This window comes from Lycium ferocissimum, chromosome 5, assembly GCF_029784015.1.
Source record: "Lycium ferocissimum isolate CSIRO_LF1 chromosome 5, AGI_CSIRO_Lferr_CH_V1, whole genome shotgun sequence".
NCBI classification, from domain to species: domain Eukaryota; kingdom Viridiplantae; phylum Streptophyta; class Magnoliopsida; order Solanales; family Solanaceae; genus Lycium; species Lycium ferocissimum.
In genome coordinates this window covers 34,670,376-34,690,437 of record NC_081346.1, presented here as the reverse complement: position 1 = coordinate 34,690,437, position 20,062 = coordinate 34,670,376, and the positions used below count along the sequence as shown (strand labels likewise).

Here is a 20,062-nt window from a genome sequence, read left to right as displayed (position 1 = left end):
AAAATATCCTCCATTACAATTTTGGTTCATTTATGCCCCCGCCGTTATGAAAGTTAACAAATATACCCTTCATTTAAGGAAAATTTTCAAATTGATTCAAATAACCCGATTTCATAAAGAATAACCCACTCCTCTATTTTACCTGTCCAACCCACCTCTTAAAATAACTCATTCTATTCCCTGATGGCGTTTGAGAGACAATCTTGAAGTACATCATCCCATCTTTTTTCATTATCCAACGTTTTGATATGTGATTATCAAGTTCTTTAACTGAAAAGAAAAATTGTAAAAGGCTGCATTTACGAATTCCTTTCCCATTATGTCATTAGTTGTACTGTATTCTAATTGTAGTGTGAAAGATCCATACGCTCCTCGCTTTTACATAGAATATTAGAAGAAAGTGAATGAAAATGCATTTGGGAGAGATAAATCAAAGAGCGAAACTAATCAGTTATGTTACAGCTATTTTGTACCTTTTCAACTTTTTATTATCAATGGCTGTCATTTTAGTTTGACAAATTGATGTTTGTTTTGCAGTTGAAGCCTTTGTTCCCAATTGTCAATGAATAGTATAAAAGTAGGAGTTCGCCGGAGCGGTGGGCTTAAGAGCCAAGTTGCTGGAGGAGAAAATATAAATGAGAAGGAAGACTTGGTTATCTTAGGAGGCGGGTCGGGGCAGGTAAAATATGGTAGTGAGTTCTTTTTTGTGAAATCGGATTACTTGAATCAATTTAGGGATTTTCAGCAAATGAAAGTTATATTTGTTAACATTCATAACGACGGGAGCATAAATGACCCAAAATTGCAACGGATGATATTTTTAGCCATTTAAAACAACGTAAAGGGATATTTACCCTTTTCCCTTTTTTGTTTACTCACCTCTTTTAACGATTTCAATATCCTGATTCCTAATGTCCTCTTCAATTATTTTTATAATTTAAAATTTCAACAGAGAGAAAAAAACAATATGACATCCCTAAAATTGGTTTTAACTTCTTTTATCGAAAGCAGTTCAAATGCGTAAAAGCACCGTTTAGTTGTAGCAAAAAATTAGGAAGGATACCGGACTCCCAGTTGTAACTATGACCTACTAAAGTAAGTGTGTATTTAATTATTTGTTATTTTAATCTAGATAATATTTAACATATATCTTTTATTCCATATTCTACCTCAATAATATACATAGATTTCCTCCAAAACTTGTACAAGTGTTATGTATGAAGAATAGGAAAATTTTAATCCACCGACGATACATATTGTGCTGAAATTAATTCTCCTTGAAACACCAACCAGAAAGCATGTAAGATGCTGTATGTTACGTCGTGTTGATTTTTTATACATAGATCAACACTCCTAAAACAACCACCACCAAATGACAACTTAGTTTGATTGGTATTAGACTTATGTTGTTGCTGGCATAAGTTATCAAAGAACTTATGTTTTATCTCCTGCAAAGATAGGTGGAGTACGCATAGGAAGCATAGTAATTCGTGGATTAAAACAACAAAAGTGACCAAAATAACCCTCATTTTTCAATCAATTTTCTTCTAAAAGCTAACAAAATATATTTTAACCCCTACATTACTAATCTTTACATTACAACCCATACATTATTAATCCCTATTTTACAATCCACGTTATTAATGACCATTATTAATTCCTATATAACTTGAATCTAAATCAAACGACTCTTAAAGTATTAGCAATACGTGGATAAGAACATATGAAGACAGAAATACATTTCCCATAGGCAATTCTTAAATAACAAACCCAATACGTTTTATTCACCATACAACAATCCATGCATTTTTATTCTCCGTATTATTTATTCTCCACATAATAATCCTTGTATTGTTATTCACCGTATAACAATCCATGCAGTGTACTGCAAACATTAGCCATCAATAACACGACTTTTAGCTCCAACCGAGCAGCCAGCCAGAGGCACGGGAAAGTTCATCAACCAATTTTTTCACAAGGAATCGTATCATTCACAATATGTGAGGAAACTTAGTCTGGTCCAGTGCAGGAAGATAACTCTGAACACAAAAGAACTAAACTAGAACAAATTAATCAAGATCAATAGAAATCTAGAGGTGAATTGAGCTACAGCCTTGGCCCAACCCTGAATACAACCTAAGGGAGTCGGGCCAACTTAGTTACTTTTTTGTTTTCAAGTTTATAAGACCCTGCGGTTGTTGCGGTTGCTATTGTTACCTAAACTAGATGGAAAAGAAACTTCAAGATTTCCTGGGCACTGGCAACTGGTAATAAAGGAAATCTGCACATTGGAAACATTAGGCTGAGAAAGGTCCGCCTTAAGAACATAAGCACTTAAACGTGCAATATCCATATGCTCAGTATTACCTTCACAATCAGTAAAGAATAGTTGCTCGGGTAGATACTTGATTTGCAAGGCAGGATCCAATAAGGAAATAGAGAGTTGCAATCAGGAGAAGAGGCAATGAAGAAGCGCCATTTAACAGATTCTTCTTATACAGAGTGATAAATCAACATGCAACTTTTGCCTCACCTGCAATCTCAAAAATCAAAAAGCAAAATAAGGTAAAGTGATAGCCACAAGCATATCACAATGAGTAGAACCATTAAGTCTGTCCCCAAAAAAAAAAAAAAAAAAATGATGGAGACAGAAAAGAGAGCAGTTTGCAGGTGTGATCAACTAAACCTTCAAATTCTTCCATTAGAAGGTGAATGCGGAAAGCATAAGATGACCATAAATCTTTTTGTTGTTTCATAACAAACCCATGCCAAGAGTGAAAAATCATCTCTTCATTCAGCAAAAACCCACTTCATCCACGTGAAGAAGCAATGCTTTGATATATGCTCAGGTAGGTCTACCTGTATAAATCATGATATTAGAAAACCAAGAACAAAAGTAATTTTAACATATCAAACAAGGATATTGTGCGGTGTCTACCCACACTCCTCTGGCCATCAATATAAAAAAAGATCTAAGAAGCAAGATGATGCATGTAATTGACTGCTCAAAAGTCAAAATCCTATTCTTTCAGATGAGCAAATCAGCATATTTTGCTATTTAAATTTCTACTCATGGACACAATCCTCAAACCTGTTAGTTGCGCAGGTAACAGTCTAATATACATGATAAATTATATATGACAAATGTCAAATGCTCTAAGAGCCTATCCATGGAAGAGATGGACAGCACAGGTCCTAAAGGTTCAGGATTCATATGCAACTGTCAAGATAGCAATAAAAAAGTGGAAAATATGGCCAGGCCTTGAATGAAAACAATGTATTTTGAACTTACACTGCTCCAAGTAGTAGAATACCCATCAGTAGATAACAACCAGTCACCAGATGTCGGATGCAACTCCAGTCTACTCTCAATAACATCGGCAAATTCAATTCCGTCTAATTCTTCGAAGTCAAGATCCCTTCTCTTTTTCTTTCTGTGTTTTTGCCTTTTCTTGCGCTTATTTCTGGCTGAAGACCTGTTGTCCTGCTCAGACTCGCTTTCTTCCAGAAGCTGGTCGTGATCTAATATTGGATAAGTCTTGGATTTGCGAAAGCTTATGTCATTGCCGACAAATAAACTCTCCCAGGAATTCGAATGCTGGAACTCCTCGGATAAATAATAGTAGAAAGCCCAAGACTGCAGTCCCAACCATTTTATAGTCTCTACAGATTTTCTTCTGAAGCATTCTCGCAGAACTGTTGCAAAGCTACCTTTAGGGATTGTTGGTGAACAAATTTGGAAAACGACATGCTTAACCTTTTCCTTTTGCTCCTGACTACCTTCTTCACGTATAAATCGCATAAGTTGCCGACGTTGAGTAGTCACTGCATTCAAGAGAAGCAACTGATCAAGAGAATTATTGCCATCCCACTTGGAAAGGATGATCTCCAGCAACTGATCAAGAGAATCATGACAATCCATCTTTTGCAACCTTGGTTTAGCATAACTTTGGAGTAAATCCAAGAAAACCATTAGATCTTGTTCCCCAAGAATGACGAGAAGGTGTTGACATAAGAAAGAGAAAGATTGCTCAATCAGAAACTCATCTATAATTTCCCACACTTCTTTCAAATCATCCTTGTACATCAAGTCAATAAACATATTGATAAAAAAATCATTATCAATGGTCAGAATGTCGCCATCTTTTAATGACTCGGCAAATTCCTTAGATGACCAAAATCCAGGAACATACTCAAGAAAATTCTCCACTGTTCGCTCAACGTCCAGATCAAGAAAATAGTGAGGCTTTGTGGCAACCATTGCAGGTGATTGTCCATGTTTTCCCCTCCACTCGAGCTCCTCCCAACAGATGTCTCTATTCACAAAGGCAAACTGCGATAGTGCCTTAGCCCCCTTTGTATGGTCCGCATAACCAGTACCAGCAAAATTAGAGAACCACTGCAAAATACGGTTTTGGTTTCCTGCATGATCAATAATTTGCAGACAAAAAAAGATGCTGAGAGTAGGTAATCAGTTCAGAAAAATGTCTTAGTAAGTAAGAACAGAGGTGGTAAACCACATGACTATCCTCTACAGTCATCCAAATCACAAGGCAACCAATCATAATGAAGTCATTTTGATAATAATATTAGAACAAAGATTAGGAACACTAGTTATCAACATTAGCTTTCATTTCCCTCACGAAGGAAAATTACAAAGAAAATTACATACAAGAAATTAAGACAAATTATTTCACTTTATCGTTCATTCAGTAACTCTTGAACAAGATACCCCAGAAAGAATGCACTCTGGCAATTTCATGTTCCTTTAATCCTCCAAATCCCTGCCACACACGTGTCGATCCAACACGATTTGGCTGTGGGTTTGGGATCCACACCGGATTTAACTTACCTTGAGTGCTTTGACTACATTAGTACATCTATGACCAAGAAGTATAAATTGATCGGATCAGGCCAAAAGCCATCTCTATTAATTTGTTGCAAGGTAAGCTTCAGGGGCATTTAAGGAAAACAAAATGTGGGTACATCGCTAACCTACTACCTTCATGTAGTAGGTTAGCAAGACCCATATCTATATATATATATATATATATAAAACATGAGAACGCCTTACTATTGCACGAGATATCTTATGAATAAAATAATAGGTGCTTATAAAGAATTAAATTTGATTAGTTTTAGTTCAATAATTTTAATTAATTGAAATATATACTTTTTCTATCAGCAATCAACATATATACTTATACAAGTTGTAATATACATTAATTGGCCGTACCATACTCCCGTATCCTAAATTTCCTGTGCTGAAGAATCCGACCTCTAGATCCGCACCCCTACCGGGTACCCACATAGGTCTGTTCATGGTAAATCCCCCATAACCAGAGCAGGTCATAAATTTTTCACGCAAAAGCTCCCTCACTGACTTGAACACCCCCCCCCCCCCAAAAAAAAAAAAAAAAAACCCCAACCCCAATCCCCCTTAACCAGAACTGGTCATAGATTTTTCACACAAAAGCTCCATCACTGACTCGAACCCCGAACCTCACGGTTGGACAAGGAGGGCCTTTCCACTAAACTATCAATTGTCATTTATGACGTCAACTTCAAAGGCATACAGTTATCTAAACTTTCAAAGTCATTTATTTCAAATTTGAAGCTGATGGATTTTAAAGCATTCCTTTCCATTTTTCTAGTTTACTCACCAAATTTGTAGTACTTAATGCATTTTTTTAATTTACTTTTTCATCAATAAGAGGTAATTTTTATTAATAAACTCAATACCAAGGTAGTACTGAGCTAAGTACAAAATATTGTTGGGAAGGAGCCCTTCATAGCTGACAAGAGCAAATATATCTTGGAAAGACCCAATTTGAATCAGTAAGATATTGATAACTTCGACTAAGATATTGCGTAATATATCGATTCAGCTACCACCTGTAAAAGACAATATATCTCATGGAAAGAGTCAATCAATTCAGTAAGATAATTTTTTGATCAAGAAGAGAAAACTAAAAGGTAAAATTAGAAGTATTTGGCTCATGAGTCAAGCAAAAAGGAGCTTAATAACCAACTTAAAGACAAATGAAATATCAAGATTAACTTCATTAAATCACATAAAATAGTAAAACCTTGCCTTTGAAGAAATTCTCTAATAAAAAGCATTTCTTTGCAATGATATGCCCTGCTTTCTGAGGTTCCTTCTGGAAAAGCAATTGTAGAAGTTGTCCAACTAAGGGCCGCTTTAGAGGCTTACACGTCAATAAAGTCATGAATAACTCACGTTGATTACGTGGTGTTATAGACTTGATCCCTGCGACTGCATTGCAAAGCCAAAGGCGAGATTCAGATCGCCCTTCCACCAACATCAATGACCAGATGACTGATTCTAGCTCATTCAGAAGAGCTTTTCTCTGCTCGACTGTTTCATCAGTTGCATTTTCCCTCCAAGATGGTTTAGATAGAAATAACTGCAGCATTTTATCTGAAATATCACACATTGGCATAGGAGCAGGTTAGTCCAAAGTACGTTTTCAATGAATAAAAAAACGGTGGAAAATCAAAAGAGTTTAGTTTTAAGAACAACTCAAACATCAGAAACTTTGGAAAGCAGGAATTTCCTCATACTAGAATCTAAACACACATATCACTGTGTAGAGCACCATTCAATATTATCATACAGGTATACAGGACATCACATAAGTCATTCATGTTGAAGTGGCAGTAGTTCCATAAAGGAAATAGTACTAACGAGAGAGTTAATATAACCAGATAAATAAGTAGTGTTTTTAATGACTCCCTTGTTTCTTATCGCTTCTAACTTAGCCATTCTATACTTTACTGGAGAATTAAAATAGTAAAACAGAGTACTCAACCAAGTTCCTGCTTAGTGCTGCCCATATTTATGATAATAACATATACAAATATGACAGTGCAATCACTTGACTTTAGCGAAGACTTGAAGTAAAAGAAAAACGGAAAACGAAGTTAGGTTATTCATAGAAAAGAAGACTGTAGAAAATCTCAAGAACTGGAACAACTCATTTAAAACAAGTCCAGAATGAAGCTATCAACTTCAGGAAATAAAATTATCTCCGCTTAGCACTCCAAGTTATCAGCTGCTATCACATTTCAGCTAAAAAGACTTAGGAACATTGAAAGGGTAAAATGCCACATAAGTCCAAATATTACCTCTAATTATGGATATATCAAAGCATATGTCCAGCAGAGTGTTTCGAAACTCACAAACATACAATGCAAATGATTCCAAAAATTTCACATGCGCATCACACACACACACACACACACACGTACAACTGTATATGAGCACATTCCTTAAAAAAAAAAAAAGGAAAGATAAAGAGTATGTGCGAGGACGAACTTGCAGAACACAAAAACAATCGACTGAAGGGGAAAAGTTGAAGAGGAATAATAAGTTGCTGAAAGGAGAAAACAAAAACCTAATGATTAATCGGAGACGCCGTGCGCGAAGGAAAGGCCAACTTTTTGGAATTTTTGGGGCAAAATAATATGTATGTATATGGATTTTCTAAAAGATTAACCGACCCGAAATAGAAGTGGGCCTAACATGGGCCGAGCTTATGTGCAAGTTTCATCCTTCAAACGCACTGGTCTTTAATTTTTGCTCCTCATTTCTGTGGCCGTAAGTTTTTTTTTTTTTATCCTACTGCTTATTTAATGAAATTATTACATGCTTTACTAGAGAAGTTCTGTGATATTTATTTCTAGAAAGTGAACTTGGCTCAGCATAAATTCTGAAGTTATGCAACCTAACTTGTGTAATATTTTTAGAATTTATACTGGAATTATGCTTTCTAAGACATATGGTCTTTATCATTGTTTAGTTGAATAATGTTTCTGTTTTTGTGGAGTTTGATGTGTTTTTGGATATTTTTGTGTCGAGATTTAAAAGTTTACGATATTCAACATAATTTGTGAAATATTATGATATAAATATATAATCTTACGTGGAGTGAAATATAAACTTATGTAGATCAAAAAGTGTTAAAAGGCAAAAATTAAAAATTCACAGATTTGAGGGACAAACCAAGCGGCCCAGCCCAAATAAAATGAGCTATATCTTTCGCAGCTTTTTGACGCGGAATAGAAAAGGGGTGGCTAGTAGGTGGAATAGCGAGGCTTCCTATTTCTCTGCAATTGCTGGCAAGTTAATATCTTTTCTGTTTTTCTCTTCCATTCGTCCATATTATTTTCTTCTCTGTTACTCTATTTTCTATTGTAAAAAGAAGGAGGCTTCCTTTTTTTTCTTCTTTTGTTCCTTCAGTGGTACCGCTTTGCTAAAATACAAGATTAATGGCTCTTGTGTTAATGGATTTCTGATTTTTCCACAAGGGTTCTTTGTAATATATCTATTAGGGTAGTCTCTCTCAATGGTTTGTTTCTTTTGTTGCTGTTATATTCAGTGGAGTTTCAGACGAAAGCTATACTAAAAGTGGCAAAACAATCTTACAATCTTATTTTCCAGGTCAAAGGAGCAATTTTTATTTTTATTTTTATTTTTACCGTTGTGGGTGGCGTAAAAGAAGGAATGGGGTTCAGAGTTTGGGGTCGCGCTGATGGCTGATGGCCAATCTTTTATTTGTCTATATTGATGTTGCTTATAATAGAAAATCTGATGATATAATTCTTGATATCACCATTGTAAGGATGCTGCTATACTATTTTAGGGGCTGTTATGAGGTTATTTCGTAGAAATACTTTTTAGCCATTTTCAACAATACTTTTTTCTTTTCTTTTTTTGACTCTATTAATGAGTAGTTCAGGTGATATTGTGATGTTTCTTTTGTCGTGATATTGCTTATGGGACACGCTGATGTACTAAGCTTGTTGTTGGCGGCTGGTGTTTGGTGTGCAACATACGTGTTGGTTGCAGTTCTTGGCGTCTTTCAGATTTTCAGTTTTCTCAGAACCTCTGTCTTCGGTTGATCGCTTGATTCTAGCCGTGTGTAAAAGTAACCGAAAAGGGAGTGGTCATGGGTTACGCGCAGTTAGTTATTGGCCCTGCAGGCAGTGGAAAGGTGATAGCTGAATCATAATGCTTCATGTTACTATAAAGTTCCTATTGCTTTATACTTGGATGTCCCGGTATAGCTAGTTTCAGCTAGACTACTTTTTTTTTTTACAGTCCACTTACTGCTCTAGTTTGTATCAACACTGTGAGACCACACGACGCACCATCCATATTGTGAACCTAGATCCTGCTGCAGAGAACTTTGACTATCCAGTGGCTATGGGTGAGTGGAGATAAAGTATTTTAAGTAATTAGTTTGCTATTTATATGCGTCTTAATTCTAGAATTAACTTAGTGATATTGGCTGCAGACATCAGAGAACTCATCTCGCTGGATGATGTTATGGAAGAACTTGGTCTCGGACCAAATGGTGGCCTTATGTATTGCATGGAGTATCCTTTCTTTAGAAGATTGTCATTTTCAGAGTGCCGATCAAAAAAAAAAAAAAAATAAAGATTGCCATTTTCAGAGTCCCAGTCCTATTGTGTGAGAACTTCGTCATTCTGTTTTTGTGCCTGTCAAATTTGTATGCCCCTAATGGTGATCTCAGACATCTTGAAGAAAATTTGGACGACTGGCTTACAGAAGAGTTGGACAACTACTTGGATGATGACTACCTAGTGTTTGACTGCCCAGGTACTTGTATTTTTCCCCGTCATAGTTGTTGTTCTTAGTAGCAGTAGTACAATCATTGTATAGCTATGTTAATATAATTTCTGTACACATTTGCTGCTAATTTTTGGGTGTAAACTACAGAATCTTGTCAGTAGGCTAAGATATTAACCTAGAATATTTCTAACATAACTTCATGTGAGTAAATATTCTGGGGGCGTAGGGTGGTGGGCTCTCAGTTTGAGAGCTTGATTAGCAGTTGTGATGGATCAATCTTAGATATGAGATGAGAACTTAAGATTCTGTTATTTCTAAATACATTTCTTAAGGCTCACGTCAATCTGAGAACCTCCTGCCTTTTCCACTCCTTGGGCTCCGTCTCTCTATCCCAAGGCATAGTTATGGTGTTTTCTCTTCTCTCTTCAAGTCACTGAAGAATAAATATGATCCAGCAATTCCACATTAGTCCATTGCACTCATGTAATCCCTTACAAATTCCTAACTTAATTTCTGCATTGCTCTTTGGACATCTGTCTCCTGATTACAAATACCGATTAATCTAAATTTCTACACTGACCAGTAGTCTTCTCTCTTAACAAATATATTCATGTTTTTATAGAAAGATATGCACTGATGCACTCACAGACACATATACATAAAGATCACTGACTTCTCATCATTATATAGGCCAGATTGAACTTTTCTCACATGTTCCTGTGCTGAAGAACTTTGTGGAACACCTAAGGCGTAAAAATTTTAATGTTTGTGTTGTGTATTTACTTGATTCTCAGGTGCGTGATCTTTAGAAGTTGAATTTCTTCTTCTTTTTCCCTCCCCTGCTATTGATCATGGATGGTTATGTTCTTTTTGTATCTCAGTTTATTACAGATGTAACCAAATTCATAAGTGGTTGTATGGCTTCTCTCTCTGCTATGGTTCAACTTGAACTGCCCCATGTTAACATTCTGTCGAAGATGGATCTTGTCACAAACAAAAAGGAAATTGAGAAGTTAGTCCTACTATAACTATTTTCTTTATCTCTTTGGCACTTTCATCACATGCTTCTTCTAAAATTAAAATCTATTGTTCCCCTAGTTACTTGAATCCAGAGCCTCAGTTGTTACTGGCAGAGTTGAATCAGCGAATGGCTCCACAATTTCAGAAGCTTAACAAATCATTGATTGAAGTGGTAAGCTCTGATTGTTATAATGTTTCAAAAAAACATTATGTATTAGTTATTGAATTGACAATCATATGTTTTGTGTACCTCTATTATTCTCTTTGACATTGGTACTTAATGACACCTTAACTTGAATAGGTTATTTCTCCAAGTTAGATTCAAGATTGTAGAGGCTCGTAAGATATGCCTAGTCCGCCATTGATTCTGTTGTACTTGACTCATCGCTTTCGAATGAAAAGATATAAGAAGAAAGTGACCATAATGGCTGATATTTGCTTGTGTACAGGTGGACCAATACAGCATGGTGAGCTTTCTCCCTCTTGACCTGAGAAAAGAGAGCAGGTAATATACTCTGGTGGTAAATTTAAGTACTCTACATGGAAGCAGAGGCTTGTTTGTCCTGTAGCTTGAATTTTAAAGCTTGATTTGCTGATGGAAAATGTGAAAATATTGATGTTTTGCGTCTTGATTACTTCAATATGCACCCGGTGCTCAATATGCACCTGATGCTCATGTTTTCACTTCCTGCTTCTCTTTCATGCTTTGGATTTTCATATTAACTGTTCTCAAATAAAAATATTGATGACAGTGTGATATATGTGCTTATTCTAGATATTAGCCATTTCTTATATATTGCCTGGTTAGTGAACTTATTGAGTACAAAGAACTTTCTGACATAGGAGATACGTTAGATGTTCTTTGTCAGAAAAAAAAAAAAAAAAAAAAAAAGGGATACATTAGATGTTTGAACTACCTGTTGATGATAACTCGTTTGTGCTTATGCGTTGCGTAAATAGCCAATAAGAAGGCACCTTTTGTGCTATGTAGTCTTATTTATTAAATAAATACTGTTTTCAGCTTCAATGACAAAGATCAACGTTCTCTTCTGTTTTGCAGCATACAGTACATCTTATCTCAGATCGACAACTGCATTCAGTATGGAGAGGATGCTGATGTAAAGGTTAAAGATTTTGACGAAGAGGAGGACGATTAGAAGTTAATTTTTCTTGACATCGTTCTAGAATCAACGAGCTCTTGGGAGGTGGTGGGTGGTGAAAATGTATTAACAAGTGTCTTTTGTGAGACTTGCCTTTTTTGAGCTTTACCTCTGTGAAATTACATCATCTGCTGATTAAGTTGCTTTTGCATTATAATTACCCATCATCTGCTGATTAAGTTGCTTTTGCATTATAATTACCCCCCAAAACATGTTTGAGGTAAAAAGACTTCTTATTCTTGGTACAAATCACAGCTTGTTGGATATGACGTTTATGCGAGCTTCTCATGAAAATTTTATTAAGTAACTTCCCGGTTGGTTCTTTTTTTTTTTTTTTTGTGGTGGGGGGGGGGGGGGGGTGGGGGTGTTGACATGGAAGGTTACGCTGCTATATCAGTAAATACTGGATAATTTTCTTTCTAGTGCGTGAGTGAATCCAATGCAACGGGGCTATATGCTCTTAGCTCCTTGAAGTTTGTTAGATCTATAACAGAAAATGAGTGGTGAGTAAACAGGAAATGACGAGGGTAGAGCCATTGAGTACCAAAAGACTGGAGTGCTCCTACATGAAGGCAGTTTATGGAGTGGCGGAGAATGCTAAATCTGAAATAGTTGGAATCGGAAGAATAAGATAGGTGAATACTCATGAATATAATCATTTCTCCTCTATTTTGCAATAGTTACTTGTCTTTGCAAGTAATTTTTTATTATAGCAAGTAATAATGAGAAAATAAGTGCCTTAAAATCAGGAAAATAACTTTTCTAGTGAAAACAAGAAAAACAAGTTTCATAATTAGTATTCCAACATTGTCTCTCCTCACCCTCCACTCCAGCCTCTACCCTCCTGTCCCACCATCTAACCTCATAGATTTTTGCCAAAATTAAATACAAATGTTTTTGGGTTAGTATCTTTTGTTTACTTCAAACCCCAAAAATAAGTAAAGAATCACTTACGTTTTAGAAAAACATTTTTCTTCAATACCGACCATACATTTGGTTGAGGACTTTTGAACTAGCACTCGAGTTATTTTTATAAAAACTTAGGGAGAGTATGACTAGCAGATCCATACTTGTGGGTTTCTTATAATAAAAAGCTTAATAGTAACTTTTTTCAATTGTGTTCTCATTCAATACATGTTTTAAAATATCTCTCTTGAGTTTTGGCAAAATACATCAAAATACCCCTGAACTATACCCGAAAAATCGATATCACACCTAAACTATACGAGCGACCTATTACACACCTGAACATCTAAAAACTGAAATTATTTGCTCCCTGAGAGCTGATGTGGCATAAAATGTAAAAATAATTAAAAAATACGCGCGTTTTAATTAAAATTAATTCATTTTTCTTTTTTTCCAATACCAAAGTTATATTTTTTTAATCCCACCCCCACCCCCATCCCCCACCCGTCCCTTCCTTCTTCATTTCCCCACCCCTCCCCCCACCCGTCCCTTTCTTCTTCAAGACTCAAAACACAAAGTCTTTGGTTTTTCGTACTAAATCAGCATCTCTACTTTGCAGCTCATCAATTCTTTCTTCCTCTTCAGGTACTCTTTCCCTCTAACATATTTGCTTGTAGGGTTTCATTATTTGAATTCTAAGATCCTTCCTTCATTTAACATGTACAAAAACACACAGTCCTTTGATTTTTTGGTACCCTTATTATTTTCTTTTTGAACTTATCCACGAGTTCATTCAAGGGCTTCCAGTTGGAATTTATGCATGAGATTCATATAATTGATAATTTGGGATTGGTGTTTAGTTGATTGTTGGGATTTCTGTTTTTTTTTTTTTTTTTTTGTTTTGATCGGATCGATTATTCTTCTTTCTTCTTTGCGGAAAATTTTCTATTTTACTCTGGAAATTCTTCAGTTTTCTGGCTTCCTTTTGCTTAGTGTTCATGTTCTTTGATGGGTCTTTTTTCCTTTGCACTTTACTTTCTTGAAAAAGATTAGTGGTATGAAATTGGAGGTGATGGTAGATGAAATTAATGATAATGATATTGTGACTTTTTTTGGTGTCGATGGTGGTCTGAAATTGCAGTGGTGGGGGCGGCATGACGGTGGTGCTGGTGGCGTGAAGGATTTGGGGAGTGCAGGTGGCGTGAAAGATTTGGGGCGTGGGGGTAGCCTGAAGTATTAAGGGGGTGGGGCCGGCGTGGCGGTGGTGACTGGTGGCGTGAAGGAGTTGGGGAGTGGGGGTGGCGTGAAGGTGGAGAAGAAACCGGGGGGGGGGGGGTGGGCGTGGGGGCGGGTGAAATGAAGAAGAAGGTGGAAATTTAATTTTTTAACTACAAGAAAAGAAAAAAAATAATTTAAAATTTAAAAGAAATCGATTTGGCGACGTGGTGCGCGTGGCGAGGAGAGTGTATTATCTTTGGTTGTGCAAGTGGTCATCAGTTTGTAGGGGGTAAATAATTTCAGTTTTTAGATGTTCAAGTGTGTAATAGGTCGCTAGTATAATTTAGGTGTGATATCGACTTTTCAGGTATAGTTCAGGGGTGTTTTGATGTATTAAACCCTTGAGTTTTTTGACTTTCTAATTACTTCATCAGAAATTTGGAGAGAAAAGGCAAAAAATTTAAAATTCCAAATTAAACCAAAAAGAAAATAAAAATAAGATATCATTATCCAAAAATTTATGATGGAATCTGGTGGCACGTGGCCTTCCCATCCCGTATAATGTGGTTGCTAAAACGTACGACGCAGCATCAGCATGGTAAAATGCTTGAAGGAAGTCTACTATTAAACTTTCTTCAACTCTTTTTTTCATTTACTCTTGTGTGGTCTGGGCTAATAATAAGATAGAATTCCCTTTTAATGAAGAAAAGAGGCGTACAAATTGAGGTTTGGCAAGAACGATAGTTACACCATTCCGCGATTTTTCTTGAACACAATTCGCCCAAATATATCAGATTCCAGTATAACAAGATATAGTAATTTTTCACCCTCAAATACTAGAAGGGCTGAGAATTTCCTTCTATGCAACACAAGGGCAGTTATAGACTTAACCCTTTTTCTGTGCTTGTGGCTGCATCCCTCCCCCAACCTGACACCATCAACCCTTTCCGCTAATTTCAGGCAGCACAACAACCACCCCTCTAAGTCTACTTTTCAGTACCCAAAGCACATTAAAACCTACTGAAAGTTTTTCGTATTAGTTTTTTTCCATTTTGGGCGACATAATAAAATTATCCGGATGGCGCTGGTGAGAAAATTGATCTGCAGTTTGGCCTGAGTCGATGGATGTGGTAGAAGTCCATGTACAGTATTAGTACAAACTACCCGTAAGGGTGGCTCAGTTGGTTGAGCATGAGGCTTTCTTAATGGAGGTCTCAGGTTTGAAATCCCCTGCCTACAACAGCACAGAATAGGCCTTCTAAGTTGAGCTCATCTCACCGAGAACTGCACAGTGCGGATTATCTCTCTCTCTGTGTGATTTGCGGCGCATTATTACGAGGCAGAAAGCCTAAACTTATCTTGTGACCGAAGGGGTAGCGGCTGCAGGTTCCCAGGTCCAAAAAAAAAAAGTATTTAAGTACAAACTACCAAATTTCTCTCACTGCCAGATAATTAACCAATAGAGAATACACATTCTGTCACCAAAAACTTGACAGTAAGTATCTCCATTGAACTCAACACCCATACGCAATTATAGGGTACTCGGACAACACGAAGAAAGAGAACAAAAAAGACCATCTTAACATAAGTAACCAGGCCTCTATAATTCAACCGGTAGGAGGGTCAAAGCCCTCACCAACTAAAAGAGCCTACTCTTGCTTCCTTCCCCCAGCAGGGTCAGAATATGTACTAACAGCTACTCTAACTCACCTTAATCAAACTGCCTACTGAAGAACAGAAACAAGTAAATATAAGACCAGATTGGGACTGCAAGAGCAAAACTAAAGACCACCTAATCCAAGTTTCATTTTCAGAACAAAGTCATCCCATCAGAACCTCTAAACAATAATACCGGAGGACCGGATGCTCAAACGACATTATTTGCATTGATAATTCAGACAAGACCCCCAATATCAAAAGCTGGATATTAATTAGCTAGTGAAGCCCAAATACTTCTCCAAAATAGCCTTGCTAAGATATTTGGCACAGCTAACTTCACAACATAAATGACGCACTTCATAAATGCTCGACTTTCATCATAAAGAAATCAACTATTCCATTAAACTAAACAAAACAAAAATAGTCAAAAAGCAATTCCCAGTGCGTTTGTAGATCCAAAGCGATGAGTCAAGGTTCCAAAATTACTGATTGCTATTCAGTAGTACTTCATGGGATTTGTGCACTTGGCAAATCTAACCTCACATTGTCAAACAGGAAGAACAACTCTACTAAAGCATGCAAAACTGAAATTTCTGTCTAGGAAGAAACAACAGTATCACAAAACCCTAATTTCATAATTCTAGTGTTGTTCACTCATCATCAGACTCATCATCATTTCCAGCAGCTGAATTCAAAGCATTCAGTCTTTCAATCAACTTAGCCTTCCTTTCCTCATAAGTCAGCTTCTTCAGATTGTACCTGCAATAGAAGCCCAAAGAATTAAATGCGTGAGACAGGAGCATAAAATACAGAAGAGATAGCGTAGACAGTGAATTATTTAAAATACAGATAATCACAGCACTTTAATTGGTCTGGTTAGCAAACATTAAATACAATTAGAACACTGAAAATCATAGAGCATTTTAATTGGTCTGGTCAGTAAACATGAATATGGCACTATAGAATTAAGATCCACCAGACAACAATAATAAAGAAGTCCCATTTGCACATAACACAAACAGGAAATATAGAGCCTCCAGGCACACAAGGAAACAAAACTACTGTGGTTGAGGACTTAAAACCACACTGACATTATTGCACTTTTGACACATTTGCAAGTGCAACTTAAACTTCTTTTTACCAATATAAATAAAATGTAATGGCTCATAAGGTTAACAAACTAAAAATAAAATCAGACCTCTTATGCTGCTTGGGAGGCTGCTTCCCGGATTTCTTTGGGCTTGGATCAGAACGTATGGCGGCATGAACCTTCTTGTACATCTGTTCGAGATCATCAGCCTCAAGACCCCGCTTAATGTACTCACTAAAGTGAGACTGAAATTTCTCAGGCTCATCTTCTATCAAAGTCTGAAAACACACACAGGTTCCTTCGCATTTTAGAGATGGAAAATAGGAAGACACCAGAACCATCAAAGATGAACCTCATTACCAAGATTACCACAAATATTGTCCATGGAATTTGTAAATGAACAAAAATTCAAAAAGTCTGTTCTGTCTCACCTTCATATATGTTGCAACATGGCCACCATAGATGTACTTGCGGTGAACATCAGCATCAAGTTGCTTGGAGTCCTTGCTGAATCCAGCAAACCTCTTCTCGCCATGAGGAATATCAAGTCCACCATCCAATGCACCCTGAACATGAGCAGAGAAAGAGTAAATGAGTATGGAATGAACAAATGCAAATGACAGGACAAATCCTTGAGACACAGGCCCACGGAAAGAAGACATGCATTTAAAGGCCATCAGCCAGACACATCAAAAGGCCCAGCTAACCCATCAACACAACACAACAACAACAACAAGCCCAGTATAATCCCACCATGTGGGGTCTGGGGAGGGTAGAGTGTACGCAGACCTAACCCCCACCTTGGAAGGTAGGGCAACTAACCCATCAATATTTAAATAGACAAACAACCACTCTTTAATTTCCTCATACAATACCAACCATTGTTTGTAATGTCATCGCAGGGGTTATGCCAAGTGGAAGCCATCCATTAAAGGTTGAAGGAGGGTGAAAGAAATAAACAGAGTGGCTGTTTCGTCAAAACTTTTCCAAATCATAACTATATTGCAATTTAGACTATAACAGGTTGAAGGAGAATGAACAGAAAAAGTAGTATTTACCTTGAGAGCACCAAAAACACGATTTCCAGTAGTTGTTCTAATAAGGCCCACATCCAAGAGAGCACGGAAGGGCCTCCTGCTTTCAGCAGGTTCAACTGAGTAATCCTCCCCACTGGCCTGAAAAGATTAATAATACCCATTACTAAATAAAAGCCAACAAAATTGCATACACCAATAAACCTTGATATTGCAGCTGCCACTTACCTCAGGGTTTCCTTGATACTCCTCATCCATTTCGAGCTTCTTGAGAACTCGTCTTGCCAAGAGAAGTCCAGTACAGTATGCTAAATTAACATTGAATCAATTAGCACTGCTCAGAGAAGAGCTGCACAATTTCAAGTGACATGATCCATTAAGAAGAGGTTCTGTAAATACCAGCAGCATAATTTGTCAGTCCAACTTCAAGGCCAAAATGAGGCAGCTCACGGGCATATGCAGAGGCAAGAATCATATCACCAGCTATGCTAGCTGACACAATTTGGGCTATTATGTCCTGATTAGTCTGAAAGAACGTTAAGGTAAATAAAGCAATATAGCATAACTGATGCCAATTTTAGCAACTTCACCCATCTGGGGTTACAGACTAGCACGAAATGAACTAGCTGTAATAGCAACAAGACCTTGATTATTTTTATTGTTAATAGCAACAAGATCTTGAATAGGAGATACTATCAAAAGTAAATAGATCAAATCCCAAGAGTAAGTCCCTAAAGCGAGCAGCATAGATCAAGAATGATGCTTCTAAAGGATACAAATCGGACAACAAGACGATATTTTGGAGTATTGTACTTGTTTTTGTCCTGATTTATCAAGCGATTCCTTGCTCTATAGTCAGTCTTTCCCTCTGCACAGTAGCAAAAGTTCATGAGCTGCTGAGGTAAAAGGTTTGATAGCAAAAATATATAAAGGATAAAGAAAAGAAAACTACACACCTCTCCTTCTCTTGAATTTAACCTGGTAACGCTTAAAGTAAGCCCTAGTCTTCTGGACTTTGATGAATGCCTGCACACAATTTTAGTAAGCATCAACAAGAATATATGCATACTTAGGTATTGGGCAGTAAGGCAAGCTTCAATTTCAGAAATGTATTTCAGTCTAAACGCAGAGAATAAGATAGCTATCAAGATTGGATAAGGAAAATTGAACTTTCTGCAAAGTGTATTCAAACAATAGCATAACACTTAAAACGCCCAGAACAAACTACAAAATAATGTGATGTAAGTTTCAAACGAGACAAGTACATCAATTTCAAGCTCTAAAGTGACTAACTAAGCAAAAGCAAAAAAAATTGTGTCAATACGACCAATAGTTTCTGATAAACACATAACCGTGAGACACATAAACACATACATATGCATACACACACACTATAGTGTGTGTAATATTTAAAAAGGCAACACAACCACAGATTCATGGCTTTATGCTCCACATAAAGCCAAATGTTTGGCCATTAGAATTATTCACTTTTTTCCGGAATTTTTTTTTGCTTTATTTGAAAATCAACTTTTTGCCGAAAATTCCAAATACAACTTTGAATTTGAAACCTAAAACTCGATGTTCACTTTTAATACATTCAAACAACCAAATAAAAAACTATAACCAACACAACTCAATCTTCAACTCCAACTTCAAAAATTCCAAATAAAGGAAAAAAAAAAAAAGTTTCTGTGGCTAAACGACTACATATATTTATCAAACAGGCAGAAATAGACAGGCAAAAAGAAGTTACAGCACATAAATAGTAAACGTCGCATAGGGTCAAGTAGAGAAGAAGGCTGATTAATATCTATAAACTTCAGAATGGAGATATTCCTAAGAAAGTTTTACTACAACAGTAACATTGTATTTCTGTTCTTTTTCTTAGCAAATGTGGGTAACTAGATAACAATAAAGAACAAAGCATGGAAGCTTACCATTGGTCCTCCTGGCGGCGGGGGAGAGGGGGGTGGGGGGAATGAGGAGCAAGCTGTGTGTTTGTGAAGAGAATTAATACTGCTGTCAGGGCAACACCAAATAACTACACACAAAACCCTAGTCATGTATTTTGACCTCACTGCCCTTCCACTAGAGGCCCCAAAGGGCTTTCTGTCTTTCTGATGGCCGTTTCCATTTGGCTTTGTTTGCAAAGAATGTGTAAATTTGCGGGTGAATTGACTAAATGACCCTCTATAAAATATAACACATCACTTATGTATTATGTCAGAATCGCTCAAGTATAAAAAGAGTCATTTACATCTATTTATCTTTATAAAGACCCTTTTTAACTAATTTCTCCTAAACTTTGAGAATTAGGACCCATTTGACCATGAAAATTATTCACTTTTTTCGGAAA

The 20,062-nt window shown here is 36.7% G+C and overlaps 3 protein-coding genes across 10 annotated transcripts; 1 reads left to right on the top strand and 2 right to left on the bottom strand.

Moving 5' to 3' along the window:
* Positions 1-2,060: 2,060 nt before the first annotated feature.
* On the bottom strand, positions 2,061-7,572 carry LOC132056761 (uncharacterized). Of its 4 annotated transcripts, none has more exons than XM_059449101.1 (6): positions 7,419-7,572; positions 6,095-6,442; positions 3,293-4,422; positions 2,687-2,859; positions 2,368-2,540; positions 2,061-2,281 (listed from the first exon to the last, which is right to left on the bottom strand). In XM_059449101.1, exons 2-4 carry the CDS (start codon positions 6,435-6,437, stop codon positions 2,791-2,793), a joined length of 1,542 nt encoding a protein of 513 aa, XP_059305084.1. In that variant the 5' UTR covers positions 6,438-6,442; positions 7,419-7,572; the 3' UTR covers positions 2,061-2,281; positions 2,368-2,540; positions 2,687-2,790. The 4 variants fall into 4 exon arrangements, with proteins under 4 accessions (XP_059305084.1, XP_059305081.1, XP_059305083.1 ...); XM_059449098.1 differs by having other exon boundaries at positions 2,368-2,533; XM_059449100.1 differs by having other exon boundaries at positions 2,368-2,533; positions 7,340-7,466.
* Positions 7,573-8,084: 512 nt separating this feature from the next.
* On the top strand, positions 8,085-11,966 carry LOC132056760 (GPN-loop GTPase 3). 5 transcript variants are annotated; one of them, XR_009414930.1, is made up of 10 exons: positions 8,085-9,017; positions 9,125-9,233; positions 9,321-9,402; positions 9,561-9,646; positions 10,310-10,413; positions 10,501-10,631; positions 10,718-10,811; positions 10,941-10,978; positions 11,089-11,144; positions 11,700-11,782. XR_009414930.1 is itself a non-coding variant. In XM_059449097.1 (9 exons), the coding sequence occupies exons 1-9, from the start codon at positions 8,973-8,975 to the stop codon at positions 11,754-11,756; spliced, it is 726 nt and encodes a 241-aa protein (XP_059305080.1). In that variant the 5' UTR covers positions 8,085-8,972; the 3' UTR covers positions 11,757-11,966. The 5 variants fall into 5 exon arrangements, 2 of the variants coding, with proteins under 2 accessions (XP_059305080.1, XP_059305079.1); XR_009414929.1 differs by having other exon boundaries at positions 10,941-11,106; positions 11,700-11,966; XR_009414928.1 differs by having other exon boundaries at positions 10,941-11,144; positions 11,700-11,793.
* A 3,951-nt stretch (positions 11,967-15,917) lies between these two features.
* LOC132056759 (large ribosomal subunit protein uL18-like) lies at positions 15,918-19,831 on the bottom strand. Its single transcript, XM_059449094.1, has 9 exons — positions 19,644-19,831; positions 18,663-18,732; positions 18,483-18,574; positions 18,106-18,232; positions 17,935-18,014; positions 17,731-17,847; positions 17,104-17,238; positions 16,781-16,950; positions 15,918-16,341 (listed from the first exon to the last, which is right to left on the bottom strand). Exons 1-9 carry the CDS (start codon positions 19,767-19,769, stop codon positions 16,233-16,235), a joined length of 1,026 nt encoding a protein of 341 aa, XP_059305077.1. The 5' UTR covers positions 19,770-19,831; the 3' UTR covers positions 15,918-16,232.
* Between the last annotated feature and the right edge of the window lie 231 nt (positions 19,832-20,062).